The sequence below is a fragment of the Ascaphus truei genome, chromosome 20, assembly GCF_040206685.1.
Source record: "Ascaphus truei isolate aAscTru1 chromosome 20, aAscTru1.hap1, whole genome shotgun sequence".
Taxonomy (NCBI): domain Eukaryota; kingdom Metazoa; phylum Chordata; class Amphibia; order Anura; family Ascaphidae; genus Ascaphus; species Ascaphus truei.
In genome coordinates, this window is record NC_134502.1 from 5,823,179 (window position 1) to 5,842,610 (window position 19,432).

General features: G+C 49.2%; 2 protein-coding genes across 2 annotated transcripts in view; one reads left to right on the plus strand and one right to left on the minus strand.

The window, feature by feature from the left end:
- Nucleotides 1–10,827, minus strand: part of LOC142471200 (uncharacterized) — a 47,393-nt gene extending 36,566 nt beyond the window's left edge. The window contains 7 exon segments of the mRNA XM_075577996.1: nucleotides 508–624; nucleotides 1,080–1,186; nucleotides 7,603–7,711; nucleotides 8,492–8,641; nucleotides 9,243–9,307; nucleotides 10,129–10,237; nucleotides 10,673–10,827. Coding sequence (XP_075434111.1) covers nucleotides 508–624; nucleotides 1,080–1,186; nucleotides 7,603–7,612 — 234 coding nt within the window. The 5' untranslated portion in view covers nucleotides 7,613–7,711; nucleotides 8,492–8,641; nucleotides 9,243–9,307; nucleotides 10,129–10,237; nucleotides 10,673–10,827.
- Nucleotides 10,820–19,432, plus strand: part of LOC142471454 (uncharacterized) — a 62,081-nt gene continuing 53,468 nt past the window's right edge. The window contains 2 exon segments of the mRNA XM_075578255.1: nucleotides 10,820–10,951; nucleotides 11,717–11,794. Coding sequence (XP_075434370.1) covers nucleotides 10,820–10,951; nucleotides 11,717–11,794 — 210 coding nt within the window.

The following is a 19,432-nucleotide window of genomic DNA, read 5'->3' on the forward strand; positions in this document are numbered from 1 at the left end:
TTCTACATAGTCATGTCCCTTTATTATTTTGTGCTCTCCCTATGCGCTAAGTTGTCTTGCCTGTCCCAGGCTCTGTCATTGTATAACTGCATCTGTCCCTGGACATCGCTTCTCAAAGTAACACACATACGCACTATGACATTATACAGATGCAGCGGCCGTTATTCGAACAAATCACGGAGCCGTTTTCGTGTGCACTGCTGTACTCCACGCGGCATTAACGCAACCAACCGCCCCCAGCACTAGTGTTTATCGTGGTTGCTTTGTTTGTGCATGGATTCTGTTTCTATTTGTGAAATGAAATGTAATGTGTACAGAACTGTGCTACTGTGCAACTGTGTCAATTTCAGTGTTTAACACTAAAATGCCATTTTCTGCACTTGCGTCTTAAGGCGGGAAGGGGCGATACAGTTGGAAGAAATCCCGCGCCATGACATGGGTATTCCGAGGTATACAACACGTGAAGTGTTCTTATAACGGCCGCTGCATCTGTACAGCAGCTCTCACCTCTCCAGACAACAGGTAGATGATCTCCTGGGTGTGATTCAAGATCCTCTCAGTCATCTTCTCATTATTAATTTTGTTCATCATCAGAGAGTCAGTCAGATGCTCCAAGAAAGGTCTCTGTGACAAAAGATAACATGGGAGATGTCAGAAGTACAGATATCGGGAATAAGGGCATTTTGTCTGTGTCACTGTGTATTTTGAAGTACAGAGAAGAAAGACTATGGGGCATATCTATCGGTGTCTCTTTGCAGTGGGAGGGATAGATATGAGGGAGTCATCAGCTCCTTGTACTTTTTCATCATCAGTGAGTTACTTAGGAACTCCAAGAATGAGCTCTGGTCCTTGTGGGAGTGTTTCTCCACCCGATGACCTCTGCAGTTAGGAATAGTGACTGTACTTGTCCTATCACATCAATAATAGGAGAGAGACCAACCTGAAATACTATGAGGGAAGTTACCATATTTCAGGAATCCTTAAACAGAACAGTATCCTGCACTACAATATAATCTGTGCTACTTTATTTAAAAGATAATACGAGGGGTGCCATTATGACCTTCTGTAGAAGCCCTCACCTCTCCAGTCAGCAGGTAGATGATGTCTAAGATGTGATTCAAGATTCCCTCAGCCGCCTGCTTCTTGTCCATCATCATCGAGTTAGTCAGATGCTCCATGGTGGGCTCTGGAAGCAAACAGAATGGGTAAGATCTACAGATCTCAAGCAATAAGGGCTTTTCCTGTCTGTGTCTAGTGGGAGGGACAGATGTGAGGAAGTGATCTGCTTCTTGTCATTGTTCATCACCAACAAGTTATTCAGATACTCCAACAATGCTTCTGGATCCTGTGGAATCTCCCACTGTAAAGTGTCACAGATAGAGAGGACCCATAGTCTTTCTCTTCTGTACCTCACAGTGACACCATAGAATTCAAAGAGGGTGAACTTTCTTATTCACACAGCTGTAAGTGCAACATTATATAGGAATAATGAGTGATGGGAGAGGTGTGATAAAAACCAGTAGAGCCGACCGAGCGTGTCTGCGAGTGGGTGCGTCAGAGCTGAGCGCGTCTAGAGGGGGGGCGGGGTGATGTGATGGGGAGAGTGGGGTGTGATGGGGAGAGGGGGGTGAAGAAAGTGTGGGTGCGGGGAAAGGGGTGGTTAGGAGAGAGGGGGAGTGTGTGAGGGGGGGCAGTCTGCGCGAGGGGGGGAAATCCGTGTGAGGGGGGCAGTCTGCGTGAGGGGGGGCAGTCTGTGTGAGGGACAACATCCATTGCAATCAGATATCACAACTCTGTATATAATATTCTCTGTTTCTGTATTTGTTATAAACCTTTAAAAGCTTGTACCATGTCCCCTGTGTATTGGTGCAATAACAGGTCTCATACCCCCTTCCATGTATGTTACACACACAGCTTCCCCCTTCTCTGCCCCTCACCCAGTAAGAATATTTAGCAGCAGCCATTCCCATGTGAGGTGGGTGCATGAAGCCCCCATGTAATAGTCAGGTCTCTGCACACAGTGTAACAGGAGATTAATGTAATCAGAGCCTCTGTGTAACTATATTACATACACATAAGAAACACATCACCTCCTACCTGGGGGCAGCTGCAGCATGTGGGGGGGGGGGCTCTGTGCTCTGATTGGCTGCGCTCTGAGTGTTGTCATAGGCTGCCAAGTAATCTGGGATTTGTGGTCCTGCTGCCTTCAGAATTTAAAATAGGATCAGAAGCAGGACTACAACTCCCAGAAGCCCCTGCTGAGAAGGAAAGGAATCAAAAGCCAGATAGCAGCCAATTCGTGCAGTTGCTCAGGGTGTCAGCATTCATTGGCTGCTGTGTGCCATGTGATCTCTTTCCTTGTTCCCAATTGCTTCAGGACTACACCTCACAGAAGCCAATTGGGGACAAGTAAAGAGATCACATGGCACACAGCAGCCAATGAATGCTGACACCCTGAGCCTCTGTGCGAATTGCCTGCTATCTGGCTTTTGATTCCTTTCCTTCTCAGCGGGGGCTTCTGGGAGTTGTAGTCCTTCTACCTATCCTATTTTGTAACTCTGAAGGCAGCAGGACCACAAATCCCAGAATCCGTTGGGAGCTCATGACCGGCCAGATCGCAGCCAATCAGAGCACAGATTCAGAGTTGTAAAATCTGATTGTAATGGATGTTGGCCCTCACACAGACTGCCCCCCTCACACAGACTGCCCCCCCTCACGCAGACTGTCCCCCCCTCACACAGACTGCCCCCCTCACGCAGACTGTCCCCCCCTCACACAGACTGCCCCCCTCACGCAGACTGCCCCCCCCTCACACAGACTGCCCTCCTCACACAGACTGCCCCCCTCACGCAGACTGCCCCCCCTCACGCAGACTGCCCCCCTCACGCAGACTGTCCCCCCCTCACACAGACTGCCCCCCTCACGCAGACTGCCCCCCCTCACACAGACTGCCCCCCCTCGCACAGACTGCCCCCCCTCACGCAGACTGCCTCCCCCCTCGCACAGACTGCCCCCCCCCTCGCACAGACTGCCCCCCCACGCACAGACTGCCCCCCCTCGCACAGACTGCCCCCCCACGCACAGACTGCCCCCCCCTCACGCAGACTGCCTCCCCCCTCGCACAGACTGCCTCCCCCCTCGCACAGACTGCCTCCCCCCTCGCACAGACTGCCCTCCCCCTCGCACAGACTGCCCCCCCTCACACAGACTGCCCTCCCCCTCGCACAGACTGCCCTCCCTCTCGCACACAGACAGTCCTCCCCCCCTCCACACAGACAGTCTTCCCCCCCTCCACACAGACAGTCCTCCACCCCCCTCACACAGACAGTCCTCCCCCACCCACACAGACAGCCCCCACCCACACAGACAGCCCCCACCCACACAGACAGCCCCCACCCACACAGACAGCCCCACCCACACAGACAGCCCTCCCCCACCCACACAGACAGCTCTCCCCCACCCACACAGACAGCCCCCACCCACACAGACAGCCCTCCCCCACCCACACAGACAGCCCTCCCCCACCCACACAGACAGCCCTCCCCCACCCACACAGACAGTCCCCCCGCCCCCACACAGACAGTCCTCCCCCCCACACAGACAGTCCTCCCCCCCCACACAGACAGTCCCCCCCCCCCACACAGACAGTCCTCCCCCCCCCACACACAGACAGTCCTCCCCCCCCACACAGACAGTCCTCCCCCCCCACACAGACAGTCCTCCCCCCCCCACACAGACAGTCCCCCCCCCACACAGACAGTCCCCCCCCACACAGACAGTCCTCCCCCCCCACAGAAAGTCCTCCCCCCCCACAGAAAGTCCTCCCCCCCCCCACAGACAGTCCTCCCCCCCCACAGACAGTCCTCTCCCCCCCCCACACAGACAGTCCTCTCCCCCCCCCACACAGACAGTCCTCCCCCCCACACAGACAGTCCTCCCCCCCACACAGACAGTCCTCCCCCCCAACACAGACAGTCCCCCCCCACACAGACAGTCCCCCCCCCCCCACACAGACAGTCCTCCCCCCCACACAGACAGTCGCCCCCCCCACAGACAGCCCTCCCCCAGACAGCCCTACCCCCCCCCCCCACACACAGACAGCCCTACCCCCCCCCCCACACAGACAGCCCTACCCCCCCCACACAGACAGCCCTACCCCCCCCACACACAGACAGCCCTACCCCACCCCCACAGACAGCCCTACCCCCCCCCCCCCACAGACAGCCCTCCCCCCACACAGACAGCCCTCCCCCCACACAGACAGCCTTCTCCCCCCACACAGACAGCCTTCTCCCCCACACAGACAGCCCTCCCCCCACACAGACAGCCCTCCCCCCACACAGACACCCCTCCCCCCCACACAGACAGCCCTCCCCCCACACAGACAGCCCCCACCCACACAGACAGCCCCCACCCACACAGACAGCCCCCACCCACACAGACAGCCCCCACCCACACAGACAGCCCCCACCCACACAGACAGCCCCACCCACACAGACAGCCCTCCCCCACCCACACAGACAGCCCTCACCCACCCACAAAGACAGCCCTCACCCACCCACACAGACAGCCCTCCCCCACCCACACAGACAGCCCTCCCCCACCCACACAGACAGCCCTCCCCCACCCACACAGACAGCCCTCCCCCACCCACACAGACAGCCCTCCCCACCCACACAGACAGCCCTCCCCACCCACACAGACAGCCCTCCCCACCCACACAGACAGCTCTCCCCCACCCACACAGACAGCCCTCCCCCACCCACACAGACAGCCCTCCCCCACCCACACCGACAGCTCTCCCCCACCCACACAGACAGCCCTCCCCCACCCACACAGACAGCCGTCCCCACCCACACAGACAGCCCTCCCCCACACACAGACAGCCCTCCCCCCACACAGACAGCCCTCCCCACCCACACAGACAGCCCTCCCCACCCACACAGACAGCCCTCCCCCACCCACACAGACAGCCCTCCCCCACCCACACAGACAGCCCTCACCCACACAGACAGCCCTCCCCCACCCACACAGACAGCCCCCACCCACACAGACAGCCCTCCCCCACCCACACAGACAGCCCTCCCCCACCCACACAGACAGCCCTCCCCCACCCACACAGACAGCCCTCCCCCACCCACACAGACAGCCCTCCCCCACCCACACAGACAGCCCTCCCCCACCCACACAGACAGCCCTCCCCACCCACACAGACAGCCCTCCCCACCCACACAGACAGCCCTCCCCCCCACACAGACAGCCCTCCCCCACACAGACAGCCCTCCCCCCCACACAGACAGCCCCCCCCTCCACACAGACAGCCCCCCCCTCCACACAGACAGACCCCCCTCCACACAGACAGCCCCCCCTCCACACACAGCCTTCCCCATCACACAGACTGCCCCCCCTCCACACAGACAGCCCCCCCTAGACACAGACAGCCCCCCCCTCCACACAGACAGCCCCCCCCACCCACACAGACGGCCCTCCCCTCCACACAGACGGCCCTCCCCTCCACACAGACGGCCCTCCCCTCCACACAGACGGCCCTCCCCTCCACACACAGCCTTCCCCATCACACAGACTGCCCCCCCTCCACACAGACAGCCCCCCCTCCACACAGACAGCCCCCCCCTCCACACAGACAGCCCCCCCCCCACCCACACAGACAACCCTCCCTCACCACACAGGCAGCCCTCCCCTCCACACAGACGGCCCTCCCCTCCACACAGACGGCCCTCCCCTCCACACAGACGGCCCTAAGGGGTTAAATGAAGACATTGATATTTGGTCTCTGTATTAGTTAGGTATCTTTTTGCTTCTGTTTTTACATATGCTGATCCGCTGCTGAACATAAATATGTATGTCTCTAACCATGTTTTCTCTCTTTCAGAAACTCATTTTTATGACCATTTAATTTTAGATCATATACATGTATTTTAAATTGTATTTTATTGTTGAGTGTATAAAGATTGTACTATATGTTATGTTTTTTCCTATGACACTATTGTATTGCAGTTTGTAATGAGCCAGTTACTGCACCTTTAATTCTCCAAGCAGTAACATGACACCATAAGTCCAATTGAAGATTATTGGGAGTATATATATGTGTACACCCCCCCCCCCCCATCTGCTTCCCGCAAGACTCAGTGCAGTCATCTGTATCCCAAGAAGCGGCGTGTATCCTTCACTGCCCCGCATGTAGCGAGCCCCTGAAGGCGCCTCGTAGGAGCGTGTGACCGGACTGTGACGTCATCATATGGCGCTCCATAGAGGAGAAGCGGCACGTGTCAAACGTGCTGGTGCGCGGATTCCAGTGGAGGCTGCTACACGCTGGTGTGGATCTATGTTCCGGGACGATTGCCAAACAAAGACTGATGTCTGCCCCGTTTTGAGAGAGAGTGAGACGGCTTCCACAACCATCAGCTTGGCTGATGACTGCTGATCCCCTGCACCCTATAACCGAGTGAGGAGTGCCGCTTGCAGCTGTCTACTGGTGTGGTATACCCAATTACCAACTGCACATTTTTATTATATTGATGTACGCAGAACTTAATTCTTTTTTGAGTAAAATTGACTTTTAACTATACTTCACTATGTGCGTTGTGCGCCTTGTTTTTCTGTCTTTTCCATACAATGAATGAGCCTGGGAGCATAGGGAGAGCACAAGATAATAAAGGGACATGACTAGGTAGAAGGAGAAAACAGATAAAGTCAATCAGCCATGAGTTTGGACACAATGGAGGATTTTGCTAGTGAGCGGATTGTCCCATTGATTGGCCAATCAGCCATGAGTTTGGATACAATAGAGGATTTTGCTAGTGAGCGGATTGTCCCATTGATTGGCTTTTGTCGGAGATGGATGTCACGGGAGACCAGGTTATTTACACTTTTTTACCAGCAAAACAAGGTACAGAAATAAATTGTAATTTATTCGGCATAAATTCGCTTACACACAATGAAACACAAAATACAGACGAAAAGACACACTTACTTTGGGGCTGGGGTTGAAAACTAGACTTTTCTAAGTGCAGGGAACTCTTTGGGAGAGTTTTACCCTGACCGGGACTTAGCCTGGAATCTCCTGGAACTCAAATCGGCTTAAAATCCCACACGCCCCCGCTACGTTCGTTTCTGAGAACTTGGGCGCAAAATGCTGGACGTAGTCTCTGGCAGGCAGGCTTTTCAGGCTTCAAATCGAAGCTGGTTGCTTTGCTATCACAAACAAAGCATCTTTGAAAAGCCTGTCCGTGCTTTTCCCACTTTGACTCAACGGGAACACACAATCTGATTGGCTCGCGGCTTCTTATAGTATTCTCTGCTTCATTCATAAAATAGAAGCAGACCGGACAGCCAATCAGCGCGTGGGAACTTTCTCAAGCAGCCAATTTGAGCCAAGCAGGGTAGAAAAGCCGAGTCAGCTGGGAATTTGAAATAGCCAAGAGACATGCGCAAGCCTGCCACATCTCCCTCCAGCTATCTCAATGCACCCGCTGGGCAGGCGCCCCTAGGTCTGGCAGAGCAAGTGGCATCCCGGAGGACGGCCATTGATCTCCGGACCTATTACTCCGCATTTCCCCACTAACCAAATGCCGTTCACACCTCTGGGCATCCTCTGGTTGCTTTGAACTCCGATGACCAGCAGACTCACCGGCGCCTACGGGTATTCACGGGCTGCCTGTTTGGACAACGGTTCCGAATGTAAAACACACTGAAATACATGTTAATAAACACTGAGTTAAAAAGTTAAAATAGATCTTGCTCATAAAAAACTACTGTTAGTATACATATATATATATATATATGTATATATAAAAAACATGGGATGATACTTATTTTAGATCAGTTAAAAAGTGTAAAATGTGAATAATCAGATAGTAGCTATAGTAGCTTCAGCTATGTGGGACTTTAGGTGAAGATCTTGGGGTTTGAAAACTAGGAGTCTGGGAGACACTCTATGGCCCCAATGCAACTCACCCCAGGTACCCGAAAACAGTGCGAGTAAGCCATGGAGAATTATAGGGCCACCGGTAACTTTGTCCCCAGACGTCCTGCAATCAAAATTACTTGCTTTTCATCTCCCCACCCTACCTGAGACTTAGACTCCCCAAATTTGGAGTCTCTAGGGTACAAGGAACAGAAAAAGATCAAATGTATTGTGTGCTCCAGCCCGAAATTCAAAGCAAAAAGTAATGCTGCAATAGCGGTTCACAGCTCACCGTAGCGGTATGATCAAAAGATATCCAATGCAATTAGTAAAAAGGTTGGAAATCTTTTGATCATACCCCTATGGTGAGCTGTGAACCGCTATTGCAGCATTACTTTTTGCTTTGTCAAAGAGGCTGGCATTTCATTTGGATGATCATGCTAGTGATCTGAAATATTTAGATCTTGGGTCCATATGCCACCTATACAGTGGATTCTAGGTTTGAGCTGGAATCTTAAAGCGGACACATTCACGTTCCAGGTATACATCGAAGAAAAAACATACGCAACGTAGAGTCCTGTCTTTGGTCAACAGTTTCTATGACCCGCTCGAATTCGTAGCCCCATTCACGATACAAGAAAAGTCTCTCCTTAGAGAGCTGTCTGTGGAAACCCAGGACTGACATACTCCATTGCCTCATTTCTGTTCATGTTCCTACAATAAAACATCAGAAATTCAAAGACTCCATTTTGTATAAAAGAAGGAATCGTTATCTGCCTGTCTCAATTTATTAAGCCTCAGTAAGCCGGCGACAGAACAAACATATATATATATATATATATATATATGTAGAGGTATCAGTACCGTGTTAGCCGAGCTTCAATAATCAAAAAAATAAATAGATGATACCGTTCTGTGGCTAACGAAATGCTTTTATTTGTGCGAGCTTTCGAGATACACTGATCTCTTCTTCCGGCGATGTAACATCGCCGGAAGAAGAGATCAGTGTATCTCGAAAGCTCGCACAAATAAAAGCATTTCGTTAGCCACAGAACGGTATCATCTATTTATTTTTTTGATTATATATATATATATATATATATATATATATATATATATATACACACAAACACAAAAAAAAAGGAGAAAATGGCGCCAACCTAAAATCCACTATATATAGAAAGACAATAAATGATGAAAAAAACCTATACTATACAAAATGGATAAATAAAAATAAACAATACATTAATAAACATTATGATAATAAAAGATAAAAGTCCAGAAAAAATATAAAAAATACAAATCCGAAAAATACTCCAAATGCTATCCAAAAGAGTCTCTGCAGCCCGAATGAAGGGAACACCACTTCCTTGAAGATATCTACAAAAACAGAAAAAAAACAGGCGCACTCAGTGTAAAAAAGTATAACAAGAGAGGCGCATGCGCGACGGGTTCGGAGATGGAGGCTTGAACTGAGTGCTCCGCTACCCGCCGGCGAAAATTAGTAAAATAACGACATAAAAACCCAACACAGCCTAAAATAAAATATTGCCCCCAGACCAACTAGTCACAACGGACACACGAGGATGGCGGCGACCCGCAAGAACACTAAACAAAAGGTGGATGTCCGCACCTACTTCGCAGGAGCGAAAAGACCAGGGAGACCAAAAACATGGCGGTCTCCGACTCAGATTCCGCACCAGAGCTAGAGATGGCTACGGAGTAGCTTACAGGGTCGTTCAAGCGAGAGATAGCACAGCTTCTCTCCGACCTCAAGACATTTTTCCGGGGGGAGGTAGAGCACCTGCGGAAAGATATCCTCAGCATCGGCACCCGCACGAATGCATTGGAGGAAAAGATGGAGACGACTTTCAAATGCCAAAGGGAGACTGGTTCCCAGATCGCTAAGCTAGAGAGGAGGGTGGCGGAGCTGGAGGAGCATCACGAAGATAGCAAGATAGCGAGAACCGGGATAGGAGAAATAATTTACGGGTCAGGGGAATCCCGGAGGAGATACTGGACCCGGAATTGCTACTCAACAGATGGATGACATCTATTATGCCGGGGAATACGGAGGCCGAGCTGGTCATGGACCGGTGCCACCGAGCTTTACGGGCCCGTCCACTGCCCAACAATCCCCCAAGAGACATAATTCTCCGCCTTCACCACTTCACTACCAAGGAGGAAATCTGCAAGCTTACCTGGGCTACTCCGCTGGTACCGTTTGAGGGGATATAAATGGCCATATTCCAAGACATTTCACCAATCACACTGGCGCGAAGGAAGGCCCTCCAGCCCGTAACAAGACTGCTGCGGGATAAGGAGATAAGGTACAGGTGGGCCTTCCCATTTGCGCTGATAGTGGTGCAGAATGGCCGGACACATGCACTCAAATACCTGTCGGATGGGCCGGTGTTCCTGAAGAGGCTGGGTCTTCCCGACACGCTGCGGATACCAGAGGCCCCGGAGGCATGCCCGCCCCGGCCGGCGGAGTGGGAGAAGGTGGGCACAGCAGCCGGGCAGCGAAGGGAAAAGGCGGGAACCTCGAGACCCGCCTGAAGATTGCCTATTCCGCCCCTCTACGCGTCCCAGGTTGCCTGTTTCTAGCTCTGACTTTCCCCCTATTTGACTACTGATTCGGTTTGGGGCGTCCCCGGGCCCGATTCTCCCCCCTCCCTGTTGCCCGAACCCACCGTCTCGGAGAGGGATCCAGCGGTAGCTGAAAAGCAAAAATATTTTACTCACCAAAATGGCGGCCCAGCTGGACACGCAGGACGATCGGGTGAAAGCGCGCTGAAAAGGAATGGCGGACGCTGTTTCGGCGCGAAGTTGTGGTGCCCCGACCGCCTCCGCCCTCGGGACACGCCTCCCTCCTCTGCTGCTCGCGGGCGGATGTGCGTTTGCAGCGATGATGACGTCAGGGGGCGGGTCCCCACGGAGCCCCGTCGGACCGGAAGTGACAGCTGCGGAAGAGCCTGCAGCTCACAGGAGGGACTGGGCCAGGGCCGGGGGGGCTCCCAGGGGGTACGCGAATTCCCCCGTCGGGGAGAGTGGGAGGGGAGATGGGTTTGCTACCGCAGCAGGGGAGTGCCTAGGCCCGGGACCAGACACGGGCCTCGGGCCCAGTTAGACAACAGTTGGATGACAGATGGGGGGCGGGGCGCGGAGACGGCGGGGGATGAGGGGTAGGGGGAGATACTAAACAAGTTAGAAGCTAGGGAGGGAGGAAGCTAGGGGCGCAGATGAGGAAAAGAGAGTGGGTTTGCACTTACAGCAGCGGGAACCACACACACTGACGCAAGCTGTGCAGGTAGGGCAAGGTCAGAAGGGGTTCCTGCTTCGTTATTTCTCTTCTGTAACACAGGTTAGGGATGGACGGCTCTGTTAGTACTATGGCACAGTTAGCTACGCAGTTAGGGTACCAACAGTTCACTCACCAGTTAAGTTGGGTTAGTTTTAGTATGAGTTTAATGTTAGTTTCAGACATTGGTTATATAATGGGGCTTCGCCCGCATGGGGGCAGGTGACTGCCCTCGTCCCCGCCTGTTGGCATGTGCCTTTGGGGCTGGGCTGCGGTCTTAAACCACAGTCCAGTCAAAGACCCGGGAATTCGTGGGCAGGAACAAGCCCCAAGAGCCTGGACAGGAGGGAAGGAGAGTCCAGGGCATGGGCGATATTCCCGGGCAGCAAACCATAGGTCGGTTAGGACCAAATTGGTTTTATATGTGTATGTTTTGTGGATATGTGTTTCTTGTCATCCCCCTATGTGTTTCCCCTCCCCACCCCCAGGCCCCCACAAAGGAAGTACAAAGGCAACATGGAAACAACACGGCCGCTCCTGGCGCCCTACGCAGATACGAGGCACGGGTAGGACTCGTCTTTACTCTATATACAAAGGCTCTCTATATACACACACATGGCACTGACGTTCATTTCACAAAATGTTAAGGGGTTTAATTCCCCACAGAAGCGTAGAATCGCCTTTGCAGAATTTAAACGCAGGAAAACAGACGTTCTCTTCCTCCAAGAGACGCACTAAAGCTCCAGCAAAAATCCAGGGTTCATAGACAAAAACTTTAGGTGATTTTACCTCGCCTCAGCTAAAGAAAAGAAAAGAGGGGTTGCTATACTATTCCACAATAGGGTCCCCTTCGAGGTAGAACAGATAAAGCGAGACCCAGAAGGTAGATATATTATCCTAGTGGGACTACTACAGCAGTGTAGGATGACCCTAGCATGCGTCTATGCCCCATGTGAGCGAGATCCCCAGTTCTTTGATACATTTTTTCTCAAACTCCAGCGATGGGCAGTAGGAAATATAATAGTCGCGGGAGACTTCAATAAAGTCATAGACCCTCGCATAGATAGATCCCCAAGACAAGAGAGGGAAAAGCAAGCAGGGGCTACGACATTGCTAGAAGGATTACGGAGAGGCTGTCTGGTGGACAAATGGTGGGAACAACACCCTGGCGAGCGTAGCTACTCATTTTACTCAAACCCCACCACGACAGTTACAGCAGGATCGACCACTTCTTCGTGTCGAGCAGAATGGTCCCCCAAATCTCCTACACTATAATTCATGATATTTCATGGTCGGATCATGCATCAATAGAGCTGAGATGCACGCAAATTAGGCTGATTAGCCCGGGAGCAAACTGGAAACTGAACGAATCCCTGATTAAGATCCCGGAACTAGAACAGACAGTTAAAGAAGAGATTATGCAGTTTTTTTTACTGAACACGGGTAGTGTGGAATCTCACATCACATTGTGGGAGGCTCACAAGGCCACAATGAGCGGAATATTGATCAGCTTAGCAGCTAGACGGAAAAAGCTAAGGGAAGACAAATTGACTTAGCTATATAAGAGGTTACATGAGCTCTCTACACTCCATAGCCGATCAGGTAGAGGGGACACTCTAAAGGAGCTGAAGGATATAAGGATTGAGCTTAACCTCCTCCTCACATCCCAGGCCGAGCGGGACTTGAGCTGGACAAAGAGGAAATTCTTTGAGAGAGCCAACAAACCAGACACCATGCTAGCTAACAGGATCCGCAATAGGCAACCAAATTATAATATACAGGCAATCAGGACCACTTCGGGAGAAATGTCCTCCAACCCCAAACGTATAGTGGAAGAGTTTAGACTTTATTATGAGCAGTTATACAACGGGGAGAAGGTGGCACACAGCACAAAGACTAACAACATGCTAAAGTCATTCCTAAGAGAAGCAGATCTGCCTAGGCTGAACAAGCTGGAGCGCGAGGCAATTCAGACTGATTTTACTTTAGAGGAATTAATAGGGGTTATTAAGAACCTAAAGCCCCAGGCCCGGATGGGTTTTCCAATTTGTATTATAAAAAAATTGTCGGGATGTTAGCTCCGCACATGCTCAAAGTATTTAATGGAGTACTGGCAGGGGAACCCTTCACGGACCAGATGCTCCAGGCGTCGATATCCCTAATCCATAAGAAGGATAAAGATCCCACAAATTGTCAAAGTTACAGGCCAATATCTTTAATCAATTCGGACGTTAAAATTTATTCCAAATTACTGGCCAATAGATTGAGCGTGGTCCTGCCAAGGCTTATTCACCCGGATCTGGTTGGCTTTATTAGAGACAGACAAGCGGCCGATAATACCAGAAGGATAGTAGATATTATTGATTTCATTAATTCCAACGGGATCCGCGGCCTAGCACTAAGCTTAGACGCGGAGAAAGCCTTCGATAGGATCGATTGGCCATATATGGAGTCCACGCTTGGAGCATTCGGGTTCGGGGGGAAAATCCTAGGGGCAATAAAAGCATTATATACAACCCCGGCTGCCAAGGTGGTTCACCAACGCTTCCCGTCGCGCTGTTTAAAATCAAAAGCGGAACCAGACAGGGCTGCCCACTCTCGCCCTTGTTGTTCGCCCTATGCGTGGAACCGCTAGCAGCACACATCCGTAGCAACCCGGATATATCGGGAATCCAAATCCACTCGCAGGAACATAAAGTGGCTCTATACGGGGATGATATAATCTTGACATTGACAAAGCCGCTCACCTCGCTACCCAACCTGTTTACCCTTCTGGAAAGATTAAACCGAATCTCGGGTTTCAAGATCAATCAGGCTAAATCTGAGGCGCTCAGTCTGAACATCCCGAGAGAAATAGAGAAATTAATAGAAATTAATTTAAAATTTCAATGGCAGCCTAAAACTAAAAAGTACCTAGGGGTACATCTTACCAAACAGAGCTCCACTCTCTATCAGGCAAACTATCCAAGGCTACTGACGAAGGAACTCAAAGCCTGGTCTGCTTACGGAATCTCCTGGATTGGCAGAATCTATTGTGTAAAGATGAACCTTCTCCCCCCGTTTATTGTATCTGTTCCAAACTCTCCCGATACCTGTGGTGCGATCAGAGATCAAGGAATTACAGAACTCAGTCACGAAATTTATTTGGAAAAATAAAACACCACGGGTAAAAATGACAATTATGCAAAGACCTAGGGAAACTGGGGGCTTAGCGGTGCCGAGTTTGTTGGCATATTATAAAGCGGCACAATTATGCCAAATTACCCAGTGGCATGGCAACCCGGATCTGAGACGATGGGTGGCGCTGGAGAAGGAGGTGTGCGCCCCGTTGGAGATCAAGGATTTAATTTGGTACCCTAAATCTAGATTAAAAGACTTAAAGGATCCGCTGGCCTCGGTGCTCAACTCGTTGTCGGTCTGGGAAGCGCTAAAAATAATCACTCATTAACCTCAAAACACACTTTAATGGCTCCCTTATATGGGAATCCAGATTTTGCTCCAGGGCTAAACGGTAAGAACTTCACACTATGGCAAAACGTGGGGCTCAGAAGACTGAAGGACCTGGAGGGGCGGGACACTATCAAACCATTTGATCTATTACAGTCAGAAACTGACATCCCCAACACAGAATTCCTTAGATAACTCCAGGTCCGGGCATTTTACACCCGTAAACACGTAAACAGACCACCGCTAACTAATTTTGAGAGGCTCTGTGGTCGGGGCACCGACACACGGGGACTCATCTCTGCTTTGTACGAAGAGGTGGTCAGGTCTGACATCGACGGCTCACACAAACCCAGGTTCATGACACAATGGGAGACAGACTTGACAGGGCCACTAGAGGACGAAGACTGGACAGCGATTTTCAAGGCTGCGGCCAGTAGCTCGATCTGTACGACATTGAAGGAGAACTCATATAAAGTATTAATGAATATATACATTTGTTCATGAATTTTATTTTATTTCCATCCTCTGGTCTCTCTGAATCTCCTCTTTATTATTATTATCTCTAGATGTATTCTATTAAGTTATAGGTTTATTGTCTACTATTCACTTGAAATGGTTATCTATTTCACTAATTATCTGTTTATCATCTATTCAGCCAATGATGTTTTATTATAGCATCTAAATATATCCTAATTATTAACTACATTGGGTGCTATTTATTGTATAAATGTATGTATATTTATATATATTTGTTATTGACTTGTATATTGGTATTATGTTATTGTATTAATGTGTTTATTTGGTTATATATAGGATCTCATCGTAGTATTTCTTTTAGTATTGATGTTCATTCTAGCCCTTGCATTTTGGATAGTATAGGGGTTAAAATTATTTCCTTATAGACCTCTTGTATCCTATTAGCAATCAGTGGTTCTTTGTGTCTTGATTGGTCTAATTTACTATAAAATTATGTCTCACATCTATGCTATTAGCCCCTGATGAAGTCTTTTGAGACAAAACGCGTAGGGAGTGTTATGTGGACGTGATACTGTCCAGTTTTATTCAAACATCACTCACTATTCTGTATATGGGACTATATCCTTTTATTTGCAATATACTGATCCCAGCCGATCACTTGCTGCACTCGTGGGGACTGTCTCCGGTTGTATCCTCTGACGTCATCGACTTCTCGCGGTACTTGGAGTTGAGAACTCACTGCTGTGACGCTGGATTTGGAGGAAAGCGGCGTCCCTCATGTTCCCCGGTACTCTGAGGCTATTACAGGTTGCTGCAGTTCACCCACACCGGATACTTTACTGAAGTCACCCGATACCTGGTTCCTGCGTCTGGCTGGTTGAGTTGTACTCAAAATCGCTCTTTATTCTGTTATGTTTGTGAGTGTGTTTTTCATATCCTTGACTCCATAAATTATTTGTTATACTTTTTTACGCTATGAGTGCGCCTGTTTTTTTTCTTCTGTTTATATATATATATATATATATATATATATATATATATATATATATATATTTTTATATATATATATATATATATATATATATATATATATATATATATATATATATATAAAAACAAACAACAGGGGGTGCCCAGTGCTACATCCAAATGACAAAACATACATGGTAATAATTACAAGAAATAATGCTTCAGTACTAATGTCATGGGAGAGGGGATTTGGTCCGGTATTAAAGGGGTTACACCCCATTTGGCCACCCCCTGCTCTCACTTGGGAAGCAAGGGTGTAACTGGACTGCGGTCCAGTAATGTGCTTTTTTCCCTGCTTCAGCAACCAAATGTATATTCCCCTGTAAATATGTAGTGTTTCTGTTCCAGTGTTTTCACCAACACATACACTGGGATTGATGCGGGAGGGAAAGGGTTAAGGTTAACTTAGTGTTTATAGCCCTTTGTTCCAGGTTCCCGCCTTTTCAGGCTCCATTTTGCAGCCTTCTATAGGTCGCCATTGCAGCTCCATGCATTCCAATGGCAGATCTGACGGTTTTGGGCCTGTTTCCAGCGAAGACCAGCAGGTGGCGTCCGAGAGGAGGAGCGGCGGTTTCCCATTGTAAGAATAGGGCCATTGACTTCAATGGGGATTCCTCTACGCCGACCTCCAGGAACAGGTTGTCAGCCATCCAAACCGCAGACCGCAAGAGCGGATACAATGTCTTTGAAAAGAGCTTTATCACTGAGTTCAAGTTCAACCACAATTGGCGTGGGAACCTTAGGTTCGAGGGCACCTAGAAATAAAATTCTTTTTGCCCCTAGCTCCTAGGCCTCCCCACACTCGACCACCACCGGGTCCGAGAATCCAGGACCCCCGTAAAGGGTCGAGCTCAACAAGAGGGTCGCGCCATTGACTCTAATGGCGGAGCGGAGGTCCCATTGAATCTAATGGCGATGCTCGTCCATGCATTTCCTATGGCGGCGCCGGCCATTGATTCCAATGGGAGAGAGCCGCGTGGCGTTAAAACGGCTAAGTCCGAAACGGCAAAAAGTGTAAGTCCATATCTCCGGTTCTGCGAGGACCAGAGGGCTGGGATTTGGGTCGCATGAAGTCACTGCTCCGGCATGGCTGCATGGCCATTTCCAGCCCTCTCCGAACAACCAGACGGAGCATGGGCAACTGTAAAGATTGTTGATTTTCCCCATAGCCTCCAATGGCGGCGTTACTCCGTTGAAAGGCTATGGCGGAGAAGCCTCATAGACTTCAATGGCGGAGTTGCCCCATTGAAAGTCTACGGCGGCGGAACCCATTGACTTCAACGGCGGAGTTGCTCCATTGAAAGCCCATGGCGACGGAGCCCATTGATTTCAATGGGAAAAGAGTGAAAGCAGAGATTCATTTTTAAGCGGAGAATCCTGTGTTAAAGTAATAAGAGTTTTAAACTGCATTTGTGTATCTCCGGTTCTGGGGGTCGCAGAGAGCTGAAACTTGGCCACCATGGAGAATCCCCTCCGGCATGAGGGATTGGCAAGTATCAGCCCACTGGGCCCAGCAGAACGGATTATTTTAATATGTGAAGGTATTAAAGTATGAATTGTATTTTGGGTCTGGTATGAAAACTCAGAGCCCATATGTTATGTTAATGATCAGGATGGGAGACAAATGGTCGATCATAAACTCCTGATCAAAGACTCCCCCACCCTGCTTGTGTATGCAAGCACAGTCATATATAGAAGTACATGCACACCATTAATAGGTGCTAGAGGGGGTACTTATCTGCCGGTGCACTGTGTCCAGGGAGGTCCAGACATCCCAAAGGTAATCAGCTAAGAAATGGAAGCAGGCACACGGTCTTTCTGAAGGTGCAATTTATTGTGCCACCAAAAGGTCCAACGTTTCGGCAAAAATGCCTTTATCAATTTTTGCCGAAACGTTGGACCTTTTGGTGGCACAATAAATTGCACCTTCAGAAAGACCGTGTGCCTGCTTCCATTTCTTAGCTGTGTATGCAAGCACAACAGAATGCAGGACATGGGTACTTGAGATTAAGTGTTGTAATTCACACCTTGGACAAAGGGTATCCTGGCCAAGATAGACATTAAGACGCCAGGCTTGTGGAAGGTGGGCTGAGGAACTAAGCCCCCTGATTAGAATAATATCCACCCAGTGGGCGGGTGTTAAGGTGCCCTTCAGGTGAGGTGGCAAGGAGAGATTGGGTGCAGGTAATTGTTCTCCAATGGCCTGCACTCAATAATAAGGTATAGACTGGAGATTGCATATAAACCAGTGTCCAGCCTATCCTCTGTGTTCTTCGTCTCTTTGTGAATTTTCGTGATTGCTGCATGAATTGCTAATCGTGTAGCCTGATTACTTCATCATTCCAACCCTAAGTAAGTGTATATTTTGCCTGCTATTTGTACTATCTGTTGTGCTCACCTTCTTTAAGGAATAAACTCTAATTTATCATATCTAAGTCGTTTTCAATTCAACCCAGAGACATTTTGGTGTGTATTATTATAACCCTGTCATAAGTTACCGTGACAACTAATAATAATGCTAATACCAATAATAATAAAATATGTTTTTTTAGTTAGATATTTTGGCCAAAGCATCATAAACCTGCACACCAAATCGTCAATCGCCAAACCATAATAAGTGCAAGTCCTACACTACACTGCATTCTGTTCAATATACCTCTGTATGAGGGGGAAGAACCATAATAGATTCCTTACCTACAGCAAGATGTTTTGTCATTTGGATGTAGCACTGGCCACATACTGTACAGAGGTATAGGAAACAATGCAGTGTAGTGTAGGACTTGCACTTGTTATGGTTTACCTTGACGATTTGGTGTGCAGGCTTATGATGCTTTGGCCAAAATATCTAACTAAAAAAACATATTTTATTATTAGTATTAGCATTATTAATAGTACTGAAGCATTATTTCTTGTAATTATTACCATGTATGTTTTATCATTTGGATGTAGCACTGGGCACCCCCTGGCGTTTGCTATATTCATGTGCCACAGCCCAGTGGCACTCTATGTGACATTACATATAGTCAAGATTAGGTGGGTGTGGGCGTTTGAGCTTGCTGGGTTTGTGTGTGTGCAAATATATACTGTATATATGTATATATATATATATATATATATATATATATATATATATATATATATATATATATATATATATATATGTCTTAGGCAGGTCTGCAACCCCGCCTTTCCCCATTATCACCCAGCATACAGCACTTCCACTGCAGCAAGGGATTCTGGGAAATGACATG